The sequence below is a fragment of the Bos taurus genome, chromosome 18 (assembly GCF_002263795.3).
Source record: "Bos taurus isolate L1 Dominette 01449 registration number 42190680 breed Hereford chromosome 18, ARS-UCD2.0, whole genome shotgun sequence".
Taxonomy (NCBI): domain Eukaryota; kingdom Metazoa; phylum Chordata; class Mammalia; order Artiodactyla; family Bovidae; genus Bos; species Bos taurus.
In genome coordinates this window covers 6,487,828-6,515,009 of record NC_037345.1, presented here as the reverse complement: position 1 = coordinate 6,515,009, position 27,182 = coordinate 6,487,828, and the positions used below count along the sequence as shown (strand labels likewise).

Here is a 27,182-nt window from a genome sequence, read left to right as displayed (position 1 = left end):
TCTCCTTTGGGGGATTTTTCCAGGAAGCAAAGCGGAGCAGAGGGCAGCTAGCTGGTGTACAGGGGCTGGGCTGGGGTGGGGGGTGGTGGTGTCACTAACAGAGACCAACCTTGGCTTCTGACCCCTAATCGCCAGGGGTCAACTCTAGGTCATTCCCGGGGCCACTGCTTCCCATCAGACCGGATTTATTTGCAGGATGACTGACAGGCTGGTGGCAGACCCTGAGTCCCCAGGATCCCTGAAGACAACTGCCACGTCCTTAGCTCCAGGGCCTCGGCCCCTGATCGCCTGGCCCCTGGCCCATCCCAGGATCCTGTCTGTATTTCATGCCTAGTCACCAGGGCCATCAGAGAGACTCAGAAGTCACTGCACTGGACCGGAAAGCAGTCACCTAAGCTGGGGCTCGGGGCCCATCAACCCGCTCCTGTGCCAGTCCCCGTGTAGACAGAGGCTGGGGTGAGGAGAAGAGCTGGGAGGTGGCTCTGGGGTGTCTAAGCATGGCTGCAGCTTCTGGGGCCCCTTCGCTCTGGGCAGCCCTGCCCAGCCAGGAGTGCTCTCCACCCTCAGGATCCCCTGGCCATTGCGGCAGGTGCAGAAGGACAGGGCTCGCGGGGTGGGGTCCGGCTGCCGCCTGAGGTCACAGGCAGTCCCTGCGTGCCCCAGGCCCCGGCGGCGCCCCAGGGTGGGGAGCGAAGGCTGAGGACTCTGCCCGCAAAGCGACTCCCCTGTGAAATGGCCAAGCCCACACCTGCGCCTCGGGCACCACTGGTGGTCACTCCTAGTGCGGCCGGGGCCCAGCCCGCTTCTTGGACGTGTACTGGGATTTGGTTCAAGCGTTCCAGGAGGACCCCCCGAGCCGCAGTGGAGGCCTTGAGGACGTGCAAATGACCTGCTCTGCTGAGCTAAGGGGTGGGCGCATGGAGGGAGGAAGCAGGATTCAGTCCTAAAACGCTCCTCCTTCACTTGGGACCCTCACACCACACTCCAGCCACCCCAGGAACTTTCTGGAAGTAAGATCTTCAGGTCCAGGTCATTTGGTTTTTACTCTGTTAATTTTCTGGCCCATTTTCCAGATCTAGCTTTATTTTATTTTTCCCCTTCTCTGGTTACAGACAGGGTGAAGAGGCAAAAGAGAAAGGGAAGGAAATCCAGATAACCTGCTTTAAGTCATTCTAGAAATCTCCATACTCCAGTTGGGATTTGCCTTGATACCGTTTGATGCTTATTGTAGGGGAAAGCCACTCAAGCAAACTTCGTTAGGATCTCACCCAAGGTCTAGCTACAGGGGCTCGCTTGCATTCCCGGGTTTAACACAGTGGCTGCTGAATCTCAGACACTCAGGAACCGTCTGCAAAGGACAAAGTTTAAAATTACTCATTTCAGGAAAGAGCCCCTCCATGTGGGATTTTTTTTTTTTCCCCCTTATAGGGACCTTCAGTTTTTTAGATCCTTCAGTGTAACATAATGAAGCATCTCTGCACCTTCTTAAATAAATTTCCCCTTTTCCCCTTCTTCTCCTCTTAGGGAAGGATTCATAAATGTGCATATATATATGATGAAAGGAATGCAAGGGTCTCGGCATCTGAGCCGCTTTTACATTGCCAGATTCCACTAAAGTCCTTTTTGCTAGGATGGGGGAAGCCTGCAGTAATGATTCTCAGATGAAATCAGTTAAAAGATGATGGTTGAGTCTGTTTTCAGGCAGTGAACCCAACATATTCTTTCATCTGCCATTTATCTATCTATCTACCTTCTTGTGAAGCTCTTTAATACATTGTAGAGGGGGAAGCTATTAAAAGATGAATCTGCAGTTTCCACATCAGGACATACTAATGAGCACACGATAGGAGTTCCTCGGTCTACTCCACATATTGGTAGGCGGGAGCCAAACCTGGCCTGAATGGCCGAAGATGATCTTCCCATAAAACCTTGGCCCGACTTGGCATGACTCAGGGCAGTGAGGAGGTGCGTGCTGACCACCTGTGTGTTCTCAGGGCGCCCTGTGCACTGTACTGCTCACGAGACCTTTTCAAATCTTCCTTGGAGTATCACTGCACATTCCTATGCTATTTAAAAAGTACCATTTAATTGTTAGGTAAATAGATCCCGCTCGTGGAGGCTCTGTGCTAGCAGATGGCTGGCCTGGACTTCACGGTGCAGTCCAGCTCGAGAGTCTCCTCTCTGCTCCCAGGCGAGGTCCCCTTGCCCCCTCCATTCTTCCCTGGTGACTAGGCTGGGTGAAGGTGATGAGGACAGAACACGGTATTGGCTTTTGGACCCTATTCATGTGTGCGAACTGACTCTCTCTCCCCTGCTTCGGAAAGTAAATGCCTTGATAACAGGATGGGTTCCCCAGGTGGCCAGTGAATAGAGGTCATCTTGAGGAAAATGACACCAATGATCTAAAAAGGACATCTACTTTATGAGATTTCAGGCAAGATGCCAAATATCACATTTAATGAGGCCCGATTCTTTTTCTCCAAAAATAACAGAGGCTATCAATGAGCTGGTCAGGAAGGCAAAGGGGCATTTTTGCCAAGTCTCGGTTCAATTATTGCTTTGTAATATTGTTCTAAAATTGAAGAATGCTTCACGAGTCTATGATGTCATGTAAAATATTCCTTGCAGAAGCTTAACATATGTTTGCAGTGCCCCAAAGGAATTAAAAATATTCCCTCCACAATCTCTGAAGCTTTTATACTCTATTCACTTGTGTTTAGAACGGAATCTGTTGTTCCTAAAGGTTGGTTTTTTTTTTTAAAGTAAACTTATATGGGAAGTTTTGTTTTGTCTTCTGTTTGTTTTTTGAGATTAGCCACTTCAACTTGAAATGGAGAACAATTGATATCATGGATAACACTTCCAGGTTTTATAACATCAGTATGTTTCTTGTATCTCTTCTTTTTTTTTTTTTGGCATAGAAATAATATATTTGGCAAAAGATTAGTATATACTCTGACATGAAAAAGAGTAGTTTGTGCCTTAATGTTAAAAAAATCACTTCTAACATGAAATGTGGATGAAAGCCCGTAAATGTATTTGGGACAGCTCTGACAGATATGAGTCCAAATTTATTCATCTGTGTTTTAATGCATAGTCAGACTGTTTAGATAAAGGACATTGGAAAAATTAGAGAGTTACACTAAATGAAAACTTAAGTAAAAGAGTCGATGTCAGTTACAGCAGCCGAGATATTTCAGCAGGTGTATGTATCGTGTATTTTTTTCACACCAATTGTCAAGTAATTCAAATAAAAGTGGGGCAGATTAAAGAAGAATAACTGAATCTCCACACTGGAAAAAAAATTAGATCGACTTACTGGTTTATCACAGTTATTGTACACAGATTTGTTGTAACCATGTTGAATTTTTTAAATTAGATTTTAAATATATTTTGACAGTCTGCACTTGTAGAGTATGGCTAACTATACAGAGAAATGACAGGTCTGCTTTGTTATTAAACTGCTGTCTGGAAAATATTGGACTCCGTACAGTAAATGATAATTATTTTGCCACTTACATTAGTACAGCTAATAGCAATAAGGGGTTTTTGAACCATAGAAAGCTGAACTACTTTGAATTACTGTGCTTTGTTATTCACTGTGAAGCAAAAAAGACTTTTTTTTTTTTAAAGCAACCTCATTTTCATATTACCGTTCTAAGCATTCCCTGCTACTAATTTAAACAGAGTGGAAGTTAATAAATAAAAGAGTGATCTCTAAACAGTTGTATTTGTTAAGAGAATGTCTGCAGTTAAGGTCAGCAGTACTAGCAGAATAGACCCTGTCTGTGGAAGAGGAGGGGGGAAGATGGAAGAGAATCGGTCTAGGTAATGAAGCCAGGGAGAAGTGGGCCAGTTTGGTTCCCCAAGGGATGCTCGGTCTGAACACTTGGGGGACACCCATCAGAGACCTTTCAGTCCTCATCCATTGTGAACCCGGGATCACCTGGTTCTCTGAGCTGAGGGCAGCTGCAGGGCTGATGCTGGCTGCCAGGCCAGTGGACATCACTGTCTCCACCTTCACAGGCTCAGAGGCAGGGTGGAGGGGGCGCTGACGCAGCACACCACGCCGTTCTCTTCCATGCGAACCCTTCCTCTGGCAGGGCTGAGACCAGGCTGCCAAAGCAAGTGGACCTAAATTCCTCTTCTTTGGCTCTCATTCTGCCCTTCTCCTAGCTAGTTAGGCGGCCTTGAACATGCTGTCCTTATAAAGCCCTCTTCCTGGTTATTAATGACCCTTTGTTTATTTTAATATATTTACTGAATCAGGTACCCAAGGGAATCCTCTACATCAGTGATGTGAAAAATCCTGTTGCCCGAAGTCAAAGAGGTACATCTTGATTTCTGATTTGCATGTGCTTGTTTTAATGCATTTTCCATGAGGGAGCGAGCGAGAGAGTGAGGAATGCGGATCATTCTCCAGGTGTGAAAGTCTCCTGCTTTCGTAGCCGTAGTGTCTGGGTTTCACGCGTACATCGGTGGTGATGCCAGATGCTGAGGAGAAGGCTGGCGACTGCGAGACGAGCATGCATGCCTTTCTGCGCTGTTGTCTTCACGGAGGCGCAGGGTACAGAGCTCTCAGCCAGTCTGAGCGGATCTCAGACCTTCAGCCTGAACCAGCATGAGTCTCTCGACTCCCAAAGAGCTGCTCAGTCTCTCTGCCCGAATGTCAGACAATCTGGGCCAATCTGTGCCGTTAGAATCTGTGGCCATTGGCCGGCTTCACATAACCATTCCAAATTTACCGTCTCCTATAACTCACTGCATGCTCACATTTGGAAAAGTTAGTGTAATTTCAAAACACACTGTGTCCCTCCTCTGTGTCCAAATGTGAGTTTGGAGCCACTCCCCACTAGGCTGAAGGAGGATATGGGGGTCAGAAATCTGATTTTTATTGACAAAAAAAAAAAATTGAAATTAAGCTATTTAAATGGGTTTGCAATTACAAGGTTCCCAGGGTGAATTTAATTATGAATCCTACTCGTTTGGAGAACCAGACCAACACTCTTACACCAATAAGTATTTAGCATTATCATTTTATGTATTCCTGTTACCTCTTATTGGCTAATGGAATGAAGTTTGATTTTTTTTTTAATGAAATTTGCTTGCTGAGAAATTTGCATGAAATACAGTTTTTGGTTTAAGTCACACTGTCAAATTGCTACTCTTTGCCAAGGAGACACTTTAAGAATCCAGTGAATTGAGAATGTCAGAAAACAGACCCACATTTTCCCCCCAGTCTTCAAACATGGTATCTGATTACTTACTTTTACATACTGTTATTGGGAAAGTCTTTGAGTAACTGGACTGTGACTGTTTAACATGATTTCTTTCCTAGCCTTAAACAAAATTAACATTTTCTTTAATAGTTCTCATATGTAGATTTTTAACTCAGTGTATACCATTGGGATTAATTTGTGTGTTCTCGTGTATGCATGCTGTATCAAAACTTTATCCCTTTCCTCTCTCCCTGTCTTTATAATTGAAGTTTGAAAGCTATCTATTAAATAGGATGATCAAGACCCACCGGGCAGGTTTTGTTACACTGAAACCATCCATTTTGAGCAAAGAGTTAATGAACTTTTAAGGCAAGGTTCACACGGGTCTTGACCCCCCCCCCCCGCCCCGGTAATACTTCATATAAGGTTACTGGTGGGAGAGAAATCAAATTTCAGCTGTGCACATGATTGACAGGTGAGAACCAGGACGAGAAAGGCATTTGGCCAGATGGGGACATTGGGTAGGAGAACAATTCCTCAAAGTTATTCTGTGATATTAGATATTATAAGTGGATATATGAAAAGTTTAATATGTGATACTCTTGGGAGAGTTAGTTTATGTTTAGAAAGTCACTTTGGTTAAGAGATTTCAGTCCCGGAAGCCAGAAATGGGCAACTGTAGTTTTCTACTCTCCTGTTGATTTCTATTAAGTACAACTTCATGGCTTATTTCTGGCCATTTTCTAGACGAAAGTCTGAGAATTAGATTAGAAGCCATTTGGGGAGGCATTTAATTACCTTTTATTTATTCTCATAAACATAGTCTAGATTATATTATGGTTCTTGGTACTATTACAAAATAGCGATCCTAAGGGCTGTCACCAACAGATGAAATGCTCCATTTCTATAGCATCTCTTGATCTGCACATTTCCCACTAGTGCATGCTTCAGCTTAACACACGCAAGTCTGCCCAAGTGCGTGATTTGTCGAGGTCGTGCCTTCTAAGGAAGGACTTCTAATCCGCCAAGACATCAGTGCTCCCACAGTGCTGTCTGATGTCAGTGTTTTCCATGGTAGCACCCCGGGTCAGGTGTCACGTTAGCATCATTGCCATGGAAACAGGTGATGGTGTTGCGTGACCCTAAGGCCAAGGGTGGCTTTGGAATTCACCTCGGAGGCTGTCTCTTAGGGTGAATTGTCAAAAGGAGATTAACAGCTACTCATAGCTTGCACCAAAACTGAAAGCAGACAGGCCTTTAATACACGCTCTTTCGTCTTGTGTGCTGAAACGCTAATTTCAGGAGGTGGTGGTGGACCTGAGCCAGCTGATGTGTCTGCTCTACCCTTACAGATGTTCCTGATATTCTCTCAGACCCACCCGGATGCATCCGAGCCTTAACAGAGCTGCCCTGGGGCAGGGCAGGTGGGACACACACAGGGGAGAGGCCTGTTTGTAGCTTTCCCGTCACTCGTGGGAGATTCCTGATGGAATTCGTACAAACAGCTCTGCCCCAGGTTCTAAGTACCCATCAGTTTTTCTTTCTTCCTAATCTTACAGTTAGCTGGGTGGAAAATGTTTTATCCTGACTGTACCAATGTGAATTCAAACCAACATAAGGGAGGCTTTACTCTGTTATCAGCTGGGATATAAACAAAAACACAGTAAAAGACTCCGGAATCTCGTTTCTATTTTGTATAACATGTCCTCCCACATCGCTGCCCGTGATCACCCAGAAATAAAATGCAAGCATGGATGCCTGATGCCCAGTGTCCATGTGGGTTCCTGAGCACGGCTGTTTAATTCAGACATAGAATTACAGATGCTGTAACCGTTATTTCCCTCGCAGAGTCCATCAACATCTTTTAAGAGAAATGGTAAATCAGGTGTTCTCAGGCAAAGGCTGTATGAAAAACACAGAACCTAAGTTTTCACTTCTCAGCGCCTGTGTTTGAAAAGCCTGCATGAGAACAGTGGCTGGCCTGGACTCTGGCTTCACTGCAGACCCCTCAGGGCCTCTCAGGACTCCACTTTCAGAGTAAGTGCCCCGCTGCGGAGGACAGCAAAGAGTAGGGTGCAGTCTGGCATGCAGATCTGGAGAGTGGACCAACCCCTCAGAGATTCCAGGAGTGTGTCTTCAGCAAATGACATCACTGTGTGTGCTGGCACTGAGAAAGGAAGGGAAAATAATTCTGTTTAAACTGTTTAGTACCGGGGCTTACCTTATCAAATTGTTGTTGTTTGTTTAGATAGCCACCCTCCCACCCTCCTTCCCACACAAGGCTGCCTAACGTCCTTCTGCGGACACTGGCCCCACTTGTGAGCAGGTTTAATCGATCAATTATGGCAGAGCAAGTACAGGGCAACCAGCTTAATGAAGTCCCATTATTTTCAGTGGTCCTTAGGATGCTATTGAAGGGGCTATCTTAAAGAAAGAGACATTATGCATTTGGTGGGGGCAGGCATGGTGGGAGGGAGAAGGGTTTTTGCACAGGAGTATAGCAATCGTTATTTAAAACAAAACGATGCTTCTGTCAAGAGCTTTCCTTCTAAAAGCACACATTCAGTCACCTGCCAGAATCTCAGATTTATTGCTGCCGTTCACAGATGCCAATGTTGAAACTCTCTTCGCCTCCAGCTTGCTGAGTCTTTCATTTCCTCGATCCAAAAATCACTGTAAAGCTGTTGTTTAGTGTCTGCATTTTTTTGCTTTTCCTGGCACCTAATGAAATTATCAGCAATAAATGAGCTATGCAGAAGGGTTGGTTTTGCTTTTATTTTTTCCTTTTTTTTTTTTTTCTTTTTTGCAGTATTTGGAAAATGCTGGGACAAGAGTAAAGCAGTGGCAGAATTCAGAGTGCCTCTCTTTCCAGCATCTACGGGAAACGTAATAAATCCATTAGCATTTATATAATTTCAGATGGGAATTAATACTGGGGAGGGGAGGGAGAAGGAGTGTCAGGTGTTGAGTGGGCAAGTCAGACCAGCTGTGGGAATTACAGTTATTGTCACTGGAGACAACACAGCCCTGACCTCCAGTATAAGCTGCTGGAAGATATTAACACCTAATTATCAAGCCAGGGGTGCATCTTACACCTTAATCACTGGTGAGGTGAGACTGACAAAAAAGAGGAAGGGAGGTGTTTTCCATGTTCCTTTCAGCAAGCATCCATCCTCTAACAGGGGGTCATCACTTGCAGCAAATGACAATTTCCTTTTAGCCCTTTCAGTCTATAGAAAAGCACAGTAACTTCATTTGCTAGCAGGTAGGCAGTGGAGGTGAGAATCGGATTGATCTGAAATTGACCCTGAGGTCACTGCCTCCTTTAAATTGGGTGCTACAGACAAAGTTTCTTTTCTTCTTCTCTGGCTCCTGCCAGCAGCCAAGCAGAGTCCTCAGTCATTGGGGCGGGAGGTGGGGAGAGTGTTAGCAATTATTTAAAGGGATTCTGACACCAGGGTTGAACCCCTACCCCAAACTTAATCCAAGTGGAGACCTTTTTTTTTTTTTTTTTTAACCGATGGTGGTTAATTAAAGGGGCCTCCCCCCATGGTGTGCCTCTGGCTTGTTTATATTTTAAAATGAGGTTCATTCCTGATGCACAAGAAATGGCAGGGGGGAAGCTGACAGTCGGGGTCTCTTACTGGGCTGACTTGAAGAAATAGGGAATAGAATTTCCTGTTTCCTTTTACATTTTTTCTTCCTTATTTCACCCCGCCCCCCCCAACTCCCCCACTTCAAAGTCCTTTCAAAGCATCTTGGGGTGCATAGATACGCCTGACAGTGCTGGAAATGCTGCACTGCTTTTCAGAAGGCCAGGGGACTCTGCTGGGCACGCAGGCCTGGCCTCGCTCTCCGCCCAGCGGTGAGGGTCGCCAAGAGGGAGCAGAAATCCCTTTCACCGATTTTGATCTTCTGGACCGCAGTTGAGAAGCGCTGTCTCGTTCCTTCGCTTCAGTGGGTAGTGCCTACTGGCGGTTCTGTCCTGATGCCCAAAGACTATTGCGTTATTCATTTTCCCCAGACTTTCCCTGCCCCCTTTTTTTCTCCTTCTCTTTTTCTCCGTTTAAAGTCTCAAAGCGAAGCAGTTCCTCACCACTGCGTCGTAGAAGGAAAGCGCACGTGCTTGTTTGGAGATCTGGACCAGAGCTCTCCCTTCCAGGGAAGGAGCAGTGGTTTGGGACGGGACAGGCTTTCTGGAAGCCTCGGGGCTGCTGGGCTGCCCGGGAGGAGACCTCCCAGCAACGGCTGGAGATCCATCACACCTGCGCAAGCAAGGCCCCGGGGCATCACTTTCTTTCCCAGGAGGCAAGGCCTTCCCACGTGTTTCCCACGTGCTCAGCGCTCTGCTGGTCCAGTGAAGCCCGTGGACCCAAAATGCGCTGCTTTCAGAGTCTTCCCCAGCTGAGTTGTTGGGGATAAAATTCTTGGTAAAAAATGGGATGCGTTTGAAACACTCTGGTCTCCATGGGGACCCTGGTTAATTAAGATGTTACCTCTGTTGGCGCTCCAATTTGTTTCCCCTACCTGACCAGCCCGGTGGAAAACGCCCCAAGGTTGGTGTAACCAAATGGCACGTGACCCGTACGTGCGGTAAACCCGCCCTACACGTGTGTGGGCGGAGAACCAGCTCCACTCCTAAACTCTGCTGAGAGGTCTTGAGTTGCAGCGTTTGGGCCTCGAAATCGGGTTCCTGCTCCAGAGCAAGGGGTTCCCTAGTGCTCCAGAACTTGGAGCTTTCAGCAGCGGCAAGCACTGTGACGGTCACCGGCTCCCCACAGGAAAAAAAAAAAAAAGTAAGGAAGGATTTCGTTTTATTTTTTAAATTTTCATACTACTTTATTCGAGCCAGATCGTATTAGGAACGAAAACTTTTCCATCCCTGTTGCTGAGAAATTTGTATTTTTAAAGGCACTGATGGGGGTTGACTCATTGGAAAAGATTCTGATGCTGGGAGGGATTGGGGGCAGGAGGAGAAGGGGACGACAGAGGATGAGATGGCTGGATGGCATCACTGACTCGATGGATGTGAGTCTGAGTGAACTCCGGGAGTTGGTGATGGACAGGGAGGCCTGGCGTGCTGCAGTTCTTGGGGTCGCAAAGAGTCGGACACGACTGAGCGACTGATCTGATCTGATCTGATGGGGGTGCGGTGGCGGGAGGTGTGGGAGGAGGAATTCTGATCCACCAAGACGTTTCTGTCTGTCTATACTCAACGTTTTACAGTGTTCTTCACATTCTGCATCGTCTCCTGATACAATTAGGGGGGGAAAAAAGCCATGGTTAATGACCAGATGTGTCACTTTAGGGAAGATGGGTTTTAAGTGTGTGATTTCATTGTAAATCCATCAGGTGTTACTTTCCAAGCTATTGAGGGCACAGTTATTCTGAGAATGCATCTTTTTACTATTTCTTTAAAATTTATTTGGGATCAGGTCACTGTCTGGTTTCAACTCGAGGATCCCCCACCCTACTTTTTTCTTCTTCTCTTTTCTCCCTTTTTCGGTTTGGCCATTGCAAGCTGCAGTAAAGTGATCTGTAATTTATAATCAAAGTTTGGTATTGTTAAACTGTGAAGTCTGACTTTGGGGTTTTGCTCATAAAATAAATATTTGGAAAAAAATATAGCAATGAGACTTGTACAGTAGAGGCAATGTCAGTACATATATATCTTATATATGAGTATATATGTATGTATGCTTTTCTTGGAGACTGTCAAGATGGCCCGGAAAAATCATCTTACAAAACTGTGGATGTCTGTCGATATCCTTATGAGGATACCGCGATAAGAATATAAGCACATTTTCTTCAATGAACTTTAAATTTGTTTTGTTAAGTCCGTTTGTCATTCACATTAACTTCTTCTTTCAGTTATATTATTTTGGCCCTAAAGAGTTAGTGTATATATGCTTGAGTTCTCTGTAAGCTATACTGTGCCTTAGCTAAAAAGACATATTTTTTTTTTCCTTTCTTCTAACAAGGAAGCTCATTTAGAAAGAAAATGTTTATGTGAAGTGCTTGTCAGTTGGCATTTTTACTGGGTTGCTAACCCAAAGGTAAAATATAAAGCCATGTCTTTTCCTTGTTGGCTTGTTGTTACTAGAAGGGTCCCTCCCTTGTTAGCTTGATAAATAATTTTACTAGGGGGACTGTGCTGTATTTTTATGCTTGCTGTCTATTTTCTGCTTGCTGCAAATAAATTTCGGTACTCAGAGGGCACTAAAACTCCAAACACATGGTATTTTCCCATTTTGCTGCTGGTTGCCTGAAATATTTATTCCATCTCATGTTTTTAATTAATTTTTTAAAGGAAAAAGTAATTTGTGATTAATATCAAGCAAAAGTTAGCCCTTTATTTCTCAGGACTATCGGGTTTGAATCTGAAAAGTGTAGTTTTTTGGAAGGCTTTGTGCATGAAACCCTGTTTCGTATTTGTCGCATTGAAGATGAGAATTATTTATATGGGGGTGTCCTGAAGTTTTCTCATTATAGACTTTCTTGTATGTCTTCCCAACTCTTAAGTATTAAACTGTTACTATGAAAAATGAAAAGGGGTATAGAAGTCTACCTAGAAACAGGACACTACACAATAAAATCTTTACATTTGAAAAATAATACAGTGTATGAAAATGGAGATGAAATTGATCAGAGATGTCAATAGAGCTATCAGCATCCAAGGCCTTGAGACTTGGGGTTCATGACTACAGAGAAAAGGTTGGTGTGGGTCAGTTACTGGGGCAAATGGGAGGTTCCCTGGCACAAACCCAAATAAACAAACCCTAAAATGTTCCAGTAAAATAAAATACAATAATAAAAGAACATATTCTGTAAATTTCAAACACAAAGAACACAACGCATAACAGAGGTACAGTATGTTTAATGAAAGAAGGACATCTATGCGTATTGGCAACACAGGTAATCATTTTAAATCAGTGCCAGATCATCTCATTAATTGAAATACTGGTTTTTCAAAGCAGATCTTCTGCTTGTGATTTGCTCATTAGCAGGGTCTTATTTTCTGAAACTGGAAAATAGTTTTACAAAAGTACCAGAGACATACACTTGAACCCAGAATGCCAGCTCATGTAACCAGGACGTTGGGGAGGCTGCGTTAGAGGTTATCTGGAGTTCAGCTTTTGGGGGGATCGCCAAAAGGAAGGGAACAATGTAGAAGAAGGGGCAGTAGACTTCCATATTGGTTGCTGAAACATGCGTGTATCTTACCAAATGCATACAGGGCTTGTTTTCCAATCCCACGTCTCAGGGATTTCAGAAATGAACTAGGTTTCAAGCTGATGACTTTTATTTTTTCCCTCTAACTCTGCAGATATAGAAACCATGAGAGTCAGATTTTAAAACAGTGACTTTAGAGCTGATAGTCACCATTTCCTCTGGTCCCTTTGGGGTGGTCACCTGTTGGTCAGGCATTAGAGAAAACTTCGTGGAGTTGGAGACCATGGTGCCCCTCCATCCATCATCCTCTCAGTGATCTGTCCTTTGATGGTCATCCAGAGCTTCACATTGATTGAGTGTCTCTGGTAGCCAGGACCTGTGCCATTGCTGATCCTCAGAGCAGCCAGAGGGAGGGTTACTTTAATCCGCTTTATAGAGATGTAGAAACTCAGGCCTAGGAGCAATTCAGATACGATTTGACCTCACACCACAAGCATGCAGGGATTTCTAGCTGAACACCATGCCACGTCTCCTCACCCACCTTATTCTCTCTTTCCTAGTAAAACAGCTCAGTGTTTAACCTTAGCACGGGTAATGTAGGCTCATTTGCCCTCTCCTCCTTAGCCATCCTCTTCTGACTGGGGTTGAGTGATGCCTAGAAGAAAATGCGTTATAATCTGAGAAGGATCTAGAAGATGGGGCTAGCACTTCACATGATCTTGACCCTAAGGACCCCTCTAGCTCCAAAAAACGAATGATCCTGTGGTTTTGATGGTGGTAGGTCACAGAGCAGCCTTTTCCTACTCAAAGATAAAGATTGTCATTTCAAGAGCATTTAAAAAATAATAGATGGTACGTTTCCTTAATGCCCTGTAATGTGCAAAGTGTCAGGTACACAATTGACACTCAGGAAATTGCTGGATAGTGAAGATAAATCAGCGTTAAATCACGCCATTGAAAGCCCCATTTAATAAAAAGTCGTCAGCAAAATCTGTGACTACAGTCACGTGAAAAAGGATACACAACTTCTGCATCTGTAAAATAGGGATGCCCCCTCAAAGGCTTCTGCAGAGGATTAAATATGATAATGTATGTAAGCACCTGGCAGAGTAAACATCCTGCCGTACTTGGCCCCCATCAGTGTTCTATGGAGCAAAACTTTGACCTTGACGCCGTGCAAGGTCTGATTTGTTTTCGAAGAACTTTGTGATTATGATACTGGACACCTTCCCTCTGCTTTAAAATAAGTGCTGCCACCACTGGAGAATGGAGAAGAATCTAGAACAGTCATTTATCTGCCCTCCCCCTAAAAAAATACCACCACTCCTAAAGTATTTTTTTGAAGGTGTGCTTGGGAAGTTCTGTGGGCAAACGTTTACAGAAATTATGGGTAAGACCAAATTAAAAATTTAATTTTGCTTCCGTCCATCTCAGGGCCTTTAAGTGCTCATACGTATCGTGATCCTCCATAGCGAAGGGCCAACATGGATGATACACAGCATCTTCCGAATTTATATGAACATGGAGCCTGGTTTCTAATCAGCCATCTCGTGGAAATAACACTAGGGTGGTTTTGAAAAATGGTTGGCTAGATAAAGAAGTCTTGACTTCATTATTTTATTTAGTACCGAAGGACCTCTTTACTAACTTCCTCCTATGAAGCCCATGTTCTCAAGGATTCATTTGTAATTCTGTGTGTTTGTTTTATTAATCAGAGCCCTCTGTGAAAGCTCTCGGGCTTCTGATCAGCAGGAGAAGTGGTATAATTCCATTGATGTATATGCAATCAAAAGCAAGGAAAACCTTACCACACGGGTTATCCTATAGGTCTTTCCAGTGATAGCAGTGGCTCATGGGTGCCATAACTGCCTTCACGGGCTCCCTGTGGGCTATCAGGATACCAGCATGGGATCCTCTGCTCTGGTTAAAAATCCCAGGATCACTGTCGAATGCGACCTGGCCCTTTGTGGTTGGATGAGCCTTCTAAGGGACTTTGAGGTCCTGGAAGGAGCCCATTAGTTTCTTAGACTCTCAGACATAAAAAACTCTGCCTTTAGGTTTGTGTTCCTTTATTGTAAGGATACAGGTGTATATTAAGGGCATGAAACACAGGATGGAAGAAGTCTCATTCTCTCTGTCCCTCTTCCCTCCCTTTTCTCTGCACACCTGCTTCATTCTCCCTGCAGAAGGCAGGCATACTTTCTTGCTTTGGAGTACTCCTGATTCCCACTCTCTGCCCTAAACATCCCAGGGCAGAGGTGGTCAGCCCCTCTGCTGGCCTGTTCCCAGAAGAGATAGCTGATTGGTTCCCCCTGGTGAGGTGTCTAGCTTTTGTCCAATCAGCACTGTCTAGGGGTGGGTCTTTATGTCCAGCTGCTCGCCTAATCACATTTTCTGAGAATGGGATTCTGCAGGGATTGGGAGATGGGCGTGTCCCAGTATGGATACCCAAGAGTCCTGTGCATCATTTAGAGAGATAGGAATGAGTAGAATTAGGGCATGAATAGGTCTCTGAACCTAGAGACTAGGTTTCAACCTTGGATGCACCTATGGGGCTTTAGAAAATGTTGATGCCTTGCACCAGACCAGTTAAACCAGAACCTCCAGGGGCTGGTGGGGCTCAGGCATCAGTATTTTTTTTTTTAATTAATTCCCAGTGATTCTAATGCAGAATCAGGATTGAGAACTCCTGGTAGAAGTGTCCAGGGACACAGTTAGTTATGGAGACCCAGAAAGTGAAGAAGCCGCTGGTGAATTTCCCTTGTTTTATTGTATTTCTTACAAGTCAGCGTTTTGAAGGTCCAGTTTAAAATTAAAAGAGAGGAACAATTGCTTTGTGTCTTTTCTGCTTCCTCTGGCCTTCCCAGCCCTCTATTAACATCAACTCTGTTTTTCTTTTCTTTCTTTTTAAATAAGGGCCAGGGCAGTCAGATAAGGCACACGGGGAAAGGAAACCCAAGTTGATGTCCAGAAGCCTCGATTTTACACCTGCCCCAGCCACTAAACAAACAGCCTTGTGACCTGGGCAGGCCACATTGCCCTCATGTGCCCTGCTGTGCTTAATTCCTGTCTTTTGGGAAACGGGTCAGTTGAGTTCAGATCAGAGGCCTTCTGCGAGTCTACACAATCAGCTAAAGCACCAGTTGGTCAGGGATCCAGAGCATAAACCGAGAGAGATCCTGAGGGTTTTGAGCTGGCACAGTAGCTCATTTCAAACGTGTGATGGTGTTTTTCACAAATTCTGCATGGAAAAGAAGAGAGTATATTTAGTTGTCAGGTTCCAAAGACAGATGCCGTCTGAATTATTGGCACACACTTCTGCAGTTACTGATGAGACGTTTGTATTATTGGTCATCATTACCAGCAGGCACTTAGTTAGCAGGCGGTTGGGGAAGGTGGTAGAAGACATAGAACCGAGGACGATGCTGCTGGCTGGAATTAACCAAGATGTGTGATCACGCGCCATCAGGCACATTGATTCTCCCCTAAAGCACAGCATTAAACCGCGCAAAAAACGGCCCGCTCCAGGGGCACTCTTCCGTCTACCTTGTCAGACAATTACCTTGTAAATTTCTCGTCTTCTCTTGGGCTCTCAACTCCATGGGCCTGGAGTTCATGCCTCATTTATTTTTGTGTCCAGCCCAGCTCTGTCCCAGCGCGCAGCACACCGCATCTCTGTCTCAAATCCTCCTGGGAAAGTGGCAGGGTGGACCTGAATCAGGTGCCCAAACAAACAGAGAACAAGAGCCTAGGAAAAGTTCCTTACACGATGAAGGCGACATCTTAGCGATCTGCCAAAATGAGAGGTTGTTCTCTTAATCCTCTCCTGGCTTTTCCACAGACCCATATCCTGACATTTCCTTGACAGTTTCGTGGGCTGAGTTTCCTTTCCCGGGCAGCTTGTTAAATATAGTCTGCTTCAGCCCTATTTCTTAATGTCCTCTTTTGGAGAGCTATTGGAAAATAGACCTTTTTGCTCCGACTGGTTAGGCGTCAAAGTTGTTATGCTTTATTTTAAGATTTAAATCAACGAACACTGCATTTTGTACCTGCTATTTGGTGTTGAAGGATTCAGGAACGGGTAAGGGCATAGTTCTTGCTCTCAAGATTTATTGAATGTAGATAGTTAAAAACAATAAATGCTGGTCCTGTTTGATAAAACCTTTCCCAAAACTATGGAATTTGTGAAAAGGTGGAGGTTGGTGATTTTGTGAACACCATAAGGCAAAAGCTACAATTGCAGCAAAGAGAAACTGGTGTTTTGTTTTGTTTTTTAACTTAGGATAGGGAAGATCTTCCTTAGCCTGGCGCAAAACCCAGATTGATACATTTGACTACATAAGCATTTAAAACCAACACATAGGAAAATCACCATGAACAAAATCAAAGGACAAACAACAAAATGGGGAAAATCATAACCCACAAGACGGTCACAGACCCAGTTTCCCTAATGTGAAGAGCTCTAGTAAATTCAAAAGAAAGTGGGTAAACCGCCTGATAGGCAAATGGCAGCTTTTAGAAAAAATAAATACAAATGACCAATAATCTTAGGAAACTTTGTTCATCTCTCTCATCACCAAAGAATAAGAATCCCTTTGGACTGGAATGTGGGGCAGTGGGCAATCTTACACAGTATTGTGAGCCTGTAAATAGGGCAATATCTTGGTGGTGGTGGTGGTGGTTTAGTTGCTAAATCATGTCCAATTCTTGCAACGCTATGGACTGTGGCCCACCAGGGTCCTCTGTCCATGGGATTTACTAGGCAAGCATACTGGAGTGGGTTGCCATTTCCTGCTTCAGGGGATCATCCCATCCCAGGGATCAAACCCCTGTCTTCTGCAGTGCAGGTAGATTCTTTACAGACTGAACCACCAAGAAAGACCCTGGACATCTTGGCGGGGGGTAATTTTTATAATATTTAGTATCACAGACCAGATCTTAGTTCAGTACAGCAGTGTGGCCATGGCTGGAATGAACTGTGTGTGTCTCTGTGTGAGTTGGGGAGGAAGGGTTGTCCTGGATGTGGTGGACCAAGATGGGTAAACAGGGGTCCCATGGAGACGAAATTGCAAGGCCAGGCCAAAGAGGGCATGGAATCAGAAGACAGAAAAGCACAAGACAGAAATTAACTAGGCTGGCTGGCAGTTGATGTGTTTCCTTTTCCTGAAGCCACTTCTGCCCAGCGCTCATTTTTACAAAAGTAAGACCGTCCAGGTGTAGCCCTTCCTCGTCTTCATGAGTCCCTCTCACTCCACACTCCCCAAGGGATGAAAGGCTCCTGTGTGTTAAGGGGTTAATGGAGCACTGGCAGTGGGCCCTCCATTCCAGCCCTTTTCTGTATCATCTGCACTGCCACAGCCCAAAGTGTTCCTGAGAAGAGAGGGAGGGGCGTTTTTTGGAGAACTGTGTGGGGAATTTGCTCACGTGTCTGTCATTAACATCAATCACAGAAGCAGGGCAGAAATGCCTGGTAAGTTCCTACACCCGCCTCTTTGATAAAGGTCCCCTCTGGTTTGGCTACCAGGCTCCCCTCCATGGATACAGGATTCAGGGGCTTTGAAGTCGGTTGTGGAAATTTCACTGCTTTCTTTGACTCCAGCAGATTGCTCCAAAATGCTACAAATGTCGGCGGGGGGCGGGGGGGGGCGGGGAGACTAAGGGAGTTTTAGTGGCAGTTTAGAGGTACAGTCCTCTTAAGCCATTGACAGAAAACCATATTTCTTCTTTCAGTTTTTAACTGGGGACTGATATGTTAAAATACAGCAATGTCACTGCAGTCTCCTCTTAGGAAGAGGAAGACGAAGAGAGAGTTGGGTGCCGGGTGGTGAGAGAAGAGGTAGATTTTGCAGCCCTACTTCTTTGAACTTGTTGCAGAGGCCAAGCTGCCTGCAGAGAAATTGTGAAATAGATTTTGTCCAGTGTGGTTGAAAAGCATTTCCAACAAGGGGACAGGCGTTTCCAAGGTGAACCTGAATCTGGGTGTTGAGGCAAGTTTCCTATGCTGAGCCGGGAAATCCTGCAGAAACCCAGGCGAGGACAGGAGGGAGATCCCAGCTCACCCGTCCAGGAGCGGGCTTCCTGGTGCAATTGACATTTTGTCTTAAGAGTTCTTCTTTTTCAGGAAAGGTACTCGGACTTGGGTGCAATTTCTGAGAATGTCCCCAAAGTTATTTTATCCCCTTGATATGCTGGCTGTAACAAATTAAAAAAAAAAAAAAAAATATATATATATATATATAGGGGGTAGGAGAATTGCCCACTAGAAGCATCCAGGCTTCAGCTACCACCTCCATACATTTCAGGATTTGGCACAAACCAGAGGTTCTCAAACTCGTTTTGTTTTGTTTCAGCAGAGGAAGTGTTTGTAAGATGAATGGTTATGCGGGATCACTGGGTAAAAGAGGAGTGGCTTGTGGGGGGTGACTCCGGTCCCCCTAGTTCTGCGCCCTTCTCTCTCTACCCCGTAGGGCTCCTAGGTGTCTGCAATCCAGTTTGAATACCTATTGGAAGTCCTTCTCTAAGGGAATGCCAACTCAGCAGTCTTTGATACAACAAAGGACCGAGTTCCTTCGCTGGAAACGCTCAGCTCAGGGGTTTGTCAGGGTGTTGCAGACAATGGCGTCAGACCCTTCCAGCTTTGTGACTTTGGGAAAGTCTCTTCCCTTCCAGGTGATCACAAGAGAACCATCTCCTCTTACATGGGTTAAATCAACAAGTCACGGCAGCTGCTGAGTGTGGTGCCACCTCTCAGGCAGCAGCAAAAGTGACCAGTGATAAATGTGTCTCCTTTGGCTCAGAAACATTAAGCATCCCACTTCCCGGGATTCAAGGCGATCCCGTGGTCTAGTTGGCCACAGTTGACCGCTTCCTCCTTTTTATTTTCCTTGTACCATTTCCTCTGCCTGTGACAGGTCCCTCTGAAAGGCACCTTTTCCCCTTTATGCTCCACACTCAACTCAGATCCAGGACCCTTGCCTTGTACCCCTTACACTCAGCGTGTCGCACAGGGCATTGGGCACAGCCTACTCCCAGTGGACGTTTGCTGGATTGACTGTCGTTGGTCGGGTCTCCCAGGGGCCAGTTATACACGTCCCTTTCAATTCCACATTCAGTGACTTCACGTGGGTGGCAGCATGAAATCGGCCACGGTGGGAATACCTGCAGAACAAGCGCTGCTGAAACCTAGCCCCTGTCTCTGGCCTCCACCCTCTGCTAAAGATATTAAACATTGAGCAGCACATCACTGCTTGAGATGCTCAGATGAAAAAAAAAGGACATTGAGCAGAGCAGGATAGAATCTATCAAATGCATCACTCACGTTGCTGCTCTGATGGTAACAGAAGCAGCGGCGAAGGGGAGCTCACCCTGAGCGGGAGGCATCACATACGGATCATAAAGGATGGAGAGGTTGTAGGCGTGCAGGAAGAAGTGACAGGCAGTTCCAGGCCACGGGACAGGATGGGAGAGGATATAGCCAGGTTAATGAGGGAGTGGCTGTGGATTTTGCAGAGGATGGTGGAGGTGATGGGCTTGCCCAGGGCAGAGGAGTGGTAGGTGAATAGCAGGGCACCCATAGGCAGGCAGTGGCTGGAGGGAGGCGATAAGACCTCAGAGGAGGCTTAGATGTTGTTAAAGGGGAAGTTGAATTCCATTTCCTCCTGCAGCGATGATTCTGTTGCCTTGCAGATACGTCTGACTTAACGCAAAGCATTTGCCTGCCAATTTCAGTGGCCTCCTTCACCTCTTGAGCGGGTGCAGAGTCCAACTAAATAGCTTTCAAAACGTTTCGAGATTTGGGTGAATCGATGAGAGAGGGAACCCAAAAAGGGAACAGTGAGAGGAGCTGGGCTCTGTGGAGCTGTGGCTCCAGGCTGAGAACAGGGAACCGCTACCCAGTTCTTGCCACTTTTGTCCAAGTTTGGGTGGATGGGTCAGGGGACCAACCTCAGCTGCTCTTTATTTTAACACTTAGACTTTGGTGGCTCCCCAAGAACCACAGGCAGCTTCCTCAAGATCAGTGGTCCTCAACCTCAGTTTCCCATGAGAATAATCTGGAACATTGTCAAAATCCCGGTGCCTAAACCCCAAAGTGAAAAGTGAAAGTGTTAGTTGCTCAGTTGTGTCCAACTCTTGTGAACCCAAGGACTATGTAGCCCACCAGGCTCGTCTGTCCATGGAATGCTCCAGGCAAGGATACAGGAGTGAATTGCCATTCCCGTCTCCAGGGGATCTTCCTGACCCAGGGATCGAACCTGGGGTGGGTCTCCTGCATTGCAGGCAGATTCTTTACCATCTGAACCACCAGGGAAGCCCCCAACTCAGATCAATTAAAGACCCCCTGCCCCAGCCACCCAGGTGTGTGTAGCCACAGCCAAGGCCAAGATACATGGCCATAAGGTGCTGAGTCTCAGACTTTAGTGGGCACCAGATTGCCTGAAGAACTTGTTAAAACTCTAATTGCCAGTAGCCCCATCCCTGGAATTTCTGATTCAGGCAGTCTAGGGTTGGGCCTGAGAAACGCACATTTCTAAGCAGGTGTTGCTCCAGCGTGTCTGCCTTTGAGAACCTTGGCCGTAGGGCAACTGGCACAGCATTTGGACAACAGTCTAGTAGAGGGATCAGGTAGACTGGGGTCCCCTTCCCAGCTCTGTAGTCCCCCCTGCATGCCCTCATCATTCATTTAAAGCAGGGTTGCTTTGGCTCCCCCAGGCACATTTGGCAGCCTTGGGACACGACCTTATGCTTGTCATGATGTAGGGGGCTGCTGGCATCTGTTGGGTGGAGGGCAGGGTGCTGCTGACAGAGCTCGGCGTTATCCAGGCCCAACGTCAGTCATACTGAGGCTGGGAAACCCTTCTGACTTCATACATGAAATAGGGACAGTCATACTTGTTTTTCTAGGCTGTTGGTAAGAATAAATGAGATCCTGCAGGTAAAGCAAACTAGACAGCAAGTGCCAAATACATGGTAGCAGTTTTCAGCTCCCAGCTGAGCCACTGGATGACCCAAACTTGACTCAAGGACTTGACCTCCATGAACCTGTTCTCTCATCTGTAAAATGGGCACAGTAATAGTTTCAAAGCCCTGAAGGGTGGTTGTGAAGATTAGAGATAATCTATGCAGAGTCCCTAGAAGTCAGTAAACATGGTCTGTTATTATGGCTTCCCATTCTATCTTTACCCAGACCTCAGTTCTTTTCCTTGTCGAGTCTAAGATGCTAACGAACGCCTCCTTTGCAGGTCTGTTCTCTGGGTGAGAAGTCAGCTAGTTTCTATTTCCAGGTCAGAAGAACTCAGGAGCAACAGCAAACAGCAGGAATAGCGCAGCCTCCTAGCACACCAGGCCCGATCTCAGCCTCTCGTGCCAGATGGTGCTTCCAGAGTGCCCGGCCGCATGCAGCCAGTCAGAAACATGGAGGTTTCGTTTTCACTTCCCCAAAACTTTGCTGGCCTCACATCTCCCTTTAATAAGAATTTGGTGACATGAAATGTTTGGAAAACAAAACACCTCTGGGACCCACATCCCATTGGTAGAGCAGTCTCAAGGCAGTAAGTGACTTAGGGTCCCCGCCCCCTCCATTTGGAGACTTCTTCCAGATGGAGCAGGAATTGGAACCCAGGCCTGGTTTCTTGACCAGCCTTTGGCTCTTGATGTAAGTCACAACAGGAACTGGCAGAAGACACCGGGGTCCAGCAGGGGTCATCCACAGGCCCCCGGTCCTTTGCAGAGGGCGTCCTGCTCCCAGCCTCAGAGGTAAAGTGTCCTTTCTCTAATCTGCACACAAAATGGATTTTAGTAACTGGATTTTATTGAGAAACCGACTCCCTCACCCACCTCCCCCCTCCACCTCCAGCACTGAAAACAGATTGTCTTCTTTACTGTAGTTCATTTTGCTTTCCGAGGTGATTAATGAATTAAAGATGCAGTGTATTTATTCTTTTGCCTGATTACCATTCTGTAATAAATCTAAGCTCCGGAGTCTGTCGATACAGGAAGGCCAACCTGCCTCTTTGGAAAATAAAGGTTCTTACATTAAGCTCAACTTCCAGCTCTTCACATGCAGGAGAAAATTGACCTTTAGAGCCTTAGAGAAAGAAGTGGAAAGCTCAGAGAGATACTGGCTGGCAGCTACCTGATGCCACTTCCGTGTGTGAGAAGGTACTTTGCTCACCCCTCCCCAGACATGGGAATGCCTGTTGACCTGTCGAGGGGATTTATTTTTGGGGAATGCTGAATATCAAGCTCTTCATGGAGATGGTGGTGGGGAGGGAGGCAACATCCGTGAAGCTCTTGTTTCAAAGCTGTGAGATCTTACCATCTGTGTAAAATGGTGCTGTCTGTAAATTTCTCTGGTCTCCCGCTGGATGGCCACATTCTCAGCTTCATTTTCCTGGGAGTGAGGTTGCTGGCTCGCAGGGAGCTCTGTAGGACAGGAGCTGGGGTTGTTCGGGAGGCCAGAAGAGCTCCTGATGGAGTCAGACAGCTGTCCAGCTTTGCCTTGCCCTCTATTAGCTGTGTCGTTGTTCAGTCACTCAGTCGTGTCTGACTCTTTGCAACCCCATGGACAGCAGCACACCAGGCCTCCCTGTCCTTCACCGTCTCCTGGAGTTTGCTCAACTCATGTCCATCGAGTTGATGATGCCATCAAACCATGTAATCCTCTGTCATCCCCTTCTCCTCCTGCCTTCAATCTTTCCCAGAATCAGTGTCTTTTTCAGTGAGTCAGTTCTTCGCATCAGGTGGCCAAAGTATTGGAGCTTCAGCTTCAGCATCAGGCCTTCCAATGAATATTCAGGGTTGATTTCCTTTAGGATGGACTGGTGTGACCTCCTTGGTGTCCAGGGGACTCTCAAGAGTCTTCTCTAGCTAGCTGTGTGACTCTGGGGCCAATCTGCTTTCCTCATCAATGCAATGGCTGCTCTTCATCTCCCCCCCAACCCCCCGCCACTGTTGGGAGGCTGGTTCACCCCCACACCTGTGGGGGGTAGGACAACACTTGCCTCCCAAAGCTCTGACCTCAGATAACCCTCAGCCAGTTTGACCTGTGCCAGGACAGGAAGCACAAGAAAAAGAAACAAACTAGCTTGTTAATGTCATTGGCCATTTCCTTTGATTTATTTATTTAAAAAAAAACAGAAAGCCGTGGTTTATATAGGTCCATTTCTCAGCTGCCAGTAATTGAACAGAATATATACGTTTGCATATATATAAAACAGTGCTCCATTGCTTCAGTCCTACTCTTTGCCACCCCATGGCCTGTAGCCTGCCAGGCTCCTCTGTCCATGGAATTCTCCAGGCAATAATACTGGAGTGGGTTGCCATGCCCTCCTCCAGGGCATCTTCCCGGCCCAGAGATCGAACCTGCATCTTCTTCATTGAGGGCGGACTCTTTACTAATGAGATTCCCAGGCCCAGGACTTGCAGGACGACAGGCTTCTCAGCACCCTTAACTCCACAGGAGGACCACACACATCACTCTTTGACCTTGGTTCCCTCCTAAGGAAACTGGGCTGAGGGAAGCTCACTGTGGCATGCTCAGAGGCTTAAGTGGCCAGGATGCAGTGCAGGTGGGGTGCCAGGCCGGCATCGACCCTCCACTCATGTCTGGTTGGCAAGAAGTTACCACGGTCCCGTCACTGTGAAGTCATCGGCCCCCTCCTCGGCCGAGCTTCCGCTTGCTGGGCTGGGCAGCAGCGTGGCGCCTGATTTCTCATCTGGCCGCCTTTCCTGATCAGCCCAGGCACCTCCACCCCCTCCCAGTCCTCCCAGTTCCTTAGAACGCTGACGAGTTGAAATCTCACTCCAGCAGAGAAGTTATCAGACTCACAGATGTATTATTTTCAAATGCGCCAGCACTATGGGCTCACAGGACTCCCCTGCGACACCGTGGCCCTTATTCAGCTGTGGACTGATTCCTCCTTCCCTCCCCAAAATCCCTCCTGCCTCCTCCCCTGCAACCAGAACATGCAAGGTAATGTTCTAGGTAACATGCAAGAAAAAGGGCGTTCTAGCAAGGCCAGCATGCGTCCTAAGACCAGGAAAGACTCCTTCCACCTTCTCTCCAACAAAATGTAAAGAAACTGGAGAGAGGCTGCCCGGCAGGACTGTACGTGTAATTATGCAGTGAAAGCCTTCTCGTGGTAGTCCCAGAGGAGGGGGCAGAAGCCATGGGGACAGGACCTGCTGAAAGCGCGACTTGCTCTACTTGAGATGCATTCTCCCTGCGCCCCTCAGGTTCACCCTTTCTGCCTTTGAAATCCGTGCAATTGTGAACTAGATGGAGAAGAAGCTTCAAACCCAAGCTAATAGATGAGGCTGCTTTTCCCAGTGCCCCAAAATGATCACTAGTGATTCTAGTCTGAGGACCCTGGATGACAAAACTGGATGACAAGTTTTGAAAGTGAAAATTTTATAGGGAGCAAAAGATTTCCTTCTTCCCAACCAGAAGTGCCAGAGGGGACAGCCCCGGAATCAGGAGGAGGTATGAAATCAGAGAGGACAGCCCTTGAGATCATTCAAGCTGAAATGTCAGGCCCATTTCACGTGTTGTATTTCTTCTGCTGGCTTTAGTTATTTATTTTTCTAATTAAGACACCCAGACTATCGCTGTCCCATAGAAATAGAATGAGCCACATTTCAGTTATTCCCTTTTGTGGCAACCACCTTTCAAAAAAGTAAAAAGAAACAGGTGAACTGAATTCTAATATTATTTAAAACCCGATCCCTCAAAGTAGTGTGATGGCAACACAGGATCAATATAAAAATTTAGTAATGAGGTATTTTACAATCATTTCAGGAGTGTGTGCCAAGTCTCCAAAATTTAATGTGGATCTCAGTTTAGTTGCCAAATATTCAGTGTTTGCTGTGAAACAGTCTGACCCAAACAGTCAAGATGTGCTTCATAGAAAACTACATTGCTTTAGTTTATAAATTTAAAAGTAGGCAAAACCGGAGACTATGAAAAATTCAGTTTCTCAGCCACACCAGCCACTTTTCTTTTTTTTTTTTTTAAATTTTATTTTATTTTTAAACTTTACAAATTGTATTAGTTTTGCCAAATATCAAAATGAATCCACCACAGGTATACCTGTGTTCCCCATCCTGAACGCTCGTCCCTCCTCCCTCCCCATACCATCCCTCTGGGTCGTCCCAGTGCACTAGCCCCAAGCATCCAGTACTGTGCATCGAACCTGGACTGGCAACTCATTTCATACATGATATTATACATGTTTCAATGCCATTCTCCCAAATCTTCCCATCCTCTCCCTCTGCAACAGAGTCCATAAGACTGTTCTATACATCAGTGTCTCTTTTGCTGTCTTGTACACAGGGTTATTGTTAGCATCTTTCTAAATTCCATATATATGTGTTAGTATACCGTATTGGTGTTTTTCTTTCTGGCTTACTTCACTCTGTATAATAGGTTCCAGTTTCATCCACCTCATTAGAACTGATTCAAATGTATTCTTTTTAATGGCTGAGTAGTACTCCATTGTGTATATGTACCACAGCTTTCTTATCCATTCATCTGCTGATGGACATCTAGGTTGCTTCCATGTTCTGGCTATTACAAACAGTGCTGCGATGAACATTGGGGTACACGTGTCTCTTTCCCTTCTGGTTTCCTCAGTGTGTATGCCCAGCAGTGGGATTGCTGGATCATAAGGCAGTTCTATTTCCAGTTTTTTAAGGAATCTCCACACTGTTCTCCATAGTGGCTATACTAGTTTGCATTCCCACCAACAGTGTAAGAGGGTTCCCTTTTCTCCACACCCTCTCCAGCATTTATTGCTTGTAGACATTTGGATCGCAGCCATTCTGACTGGCGTGAAATGGTACCTCATTGTGGTTTTGATTTGCATTTCTCTGATAATGAGGGATGTTGAGCATCTTTTCATGTGTTTGTTAGCCATCTGTATGTCTTCTTTGGAGAAATGTCTATTTAGTTCTTTGGCCCATTTTTTGATTGGGTCATTTATTTTTCTGGAGTTGAGCTGTAGGAGTTGCTTGTATATTTTTGAGATTAGTTGTTTGTCAGTTGCTTCATTTGCTATTATTTTCTCCCATTCTGAAGGCTGCCTTTTCACCTTGCTAATAGTTTCCTTTGATGTGCAGAAGCTTTTAAGTTTAATTAGGTCCCATTTGTTTATTTTTGCTTTTCTTTCCAGTATTCTGGGAGGTGGGTCATAGAGGAGCCTGCTGTGATGTATGTCAGAGAGTGTTTTGCCTATGTTCTCCTCTAGGAATTTTATAGTTTCTGGTCTTACATTTAGATCTTTAATCCATTTTGAGTTTATTTTTGTGTATGGTGTTAGAAAGTGGTCTAGTTTCATTCTTTTACAAGTGGTTGACCAGATTTCCCAGCACCACTTGTTAAAGAGATTGTCTTTAATCCATTGTATATCCTTGCCTCCTTTGTCAAAGATAAGGTGCCCATATGTGCGTGGATTTATCTCTGGGCTTTCTATTTTGTTCCATTGATTTATATTTCTGTCTTTGTGCCAGTACCATACTGTCTTGATGACTGTGGCTTTGTAGTAGGGCCTGAAGTCAGGTAGGTTGATTCCTCCAGTTCCATTCTTCTTTCTCAAGATAGCTTTGGCTATTCGAGGTTTTTTGTATTTCCATACAAATTGTGAAATTATTTGTTCTAGCTCTGTGAAGAATACCGTTGGTAGCTTGATAGGGATTGCATTGAATCTATAAATTGCTTTGGGTAGTATACTCGTTTTCCCTATATTGATTCTTCCAATCCATGAACATGGTATATTTCTCCATCTATTAGTGTCC

At 45.6% G+C, this 27,182-nt stretch overlaps 1 protein-coding gene across 2 annotated transcripts in view; it reads left to right on the top strand.

The window, feature by feature from the left end:
- The window catches only part of MAF (MAF bZIP transcription factor), a 353,412-nt gene that overhangs the window by 9,750 nt on the left and 316,480 nt on the right, over window positions 1-27,182 (top strand). The window contains exons 2-3 of one of the 2 annotated variants that reach the window (XM_024978632.2): window positions 4,270-4,330; window positions 6,572-6,659. In XM_024978632.2, the coding sequence (XP_024834400.1) occupies window positions 4,270-4,303 (34 nt within the window). In that variant the 3' untranslated portion in view covers window positions 4,304-4,330; window positions 6,572-6,659. Of the gene's footprint in view, window positions 1-4,269; window positions 4,331-6,571; window positions 6,660-27,182 lie in introns of those variants that run through there. The other variant, XM_024978633.2, reaches the window with a different exon arrangement.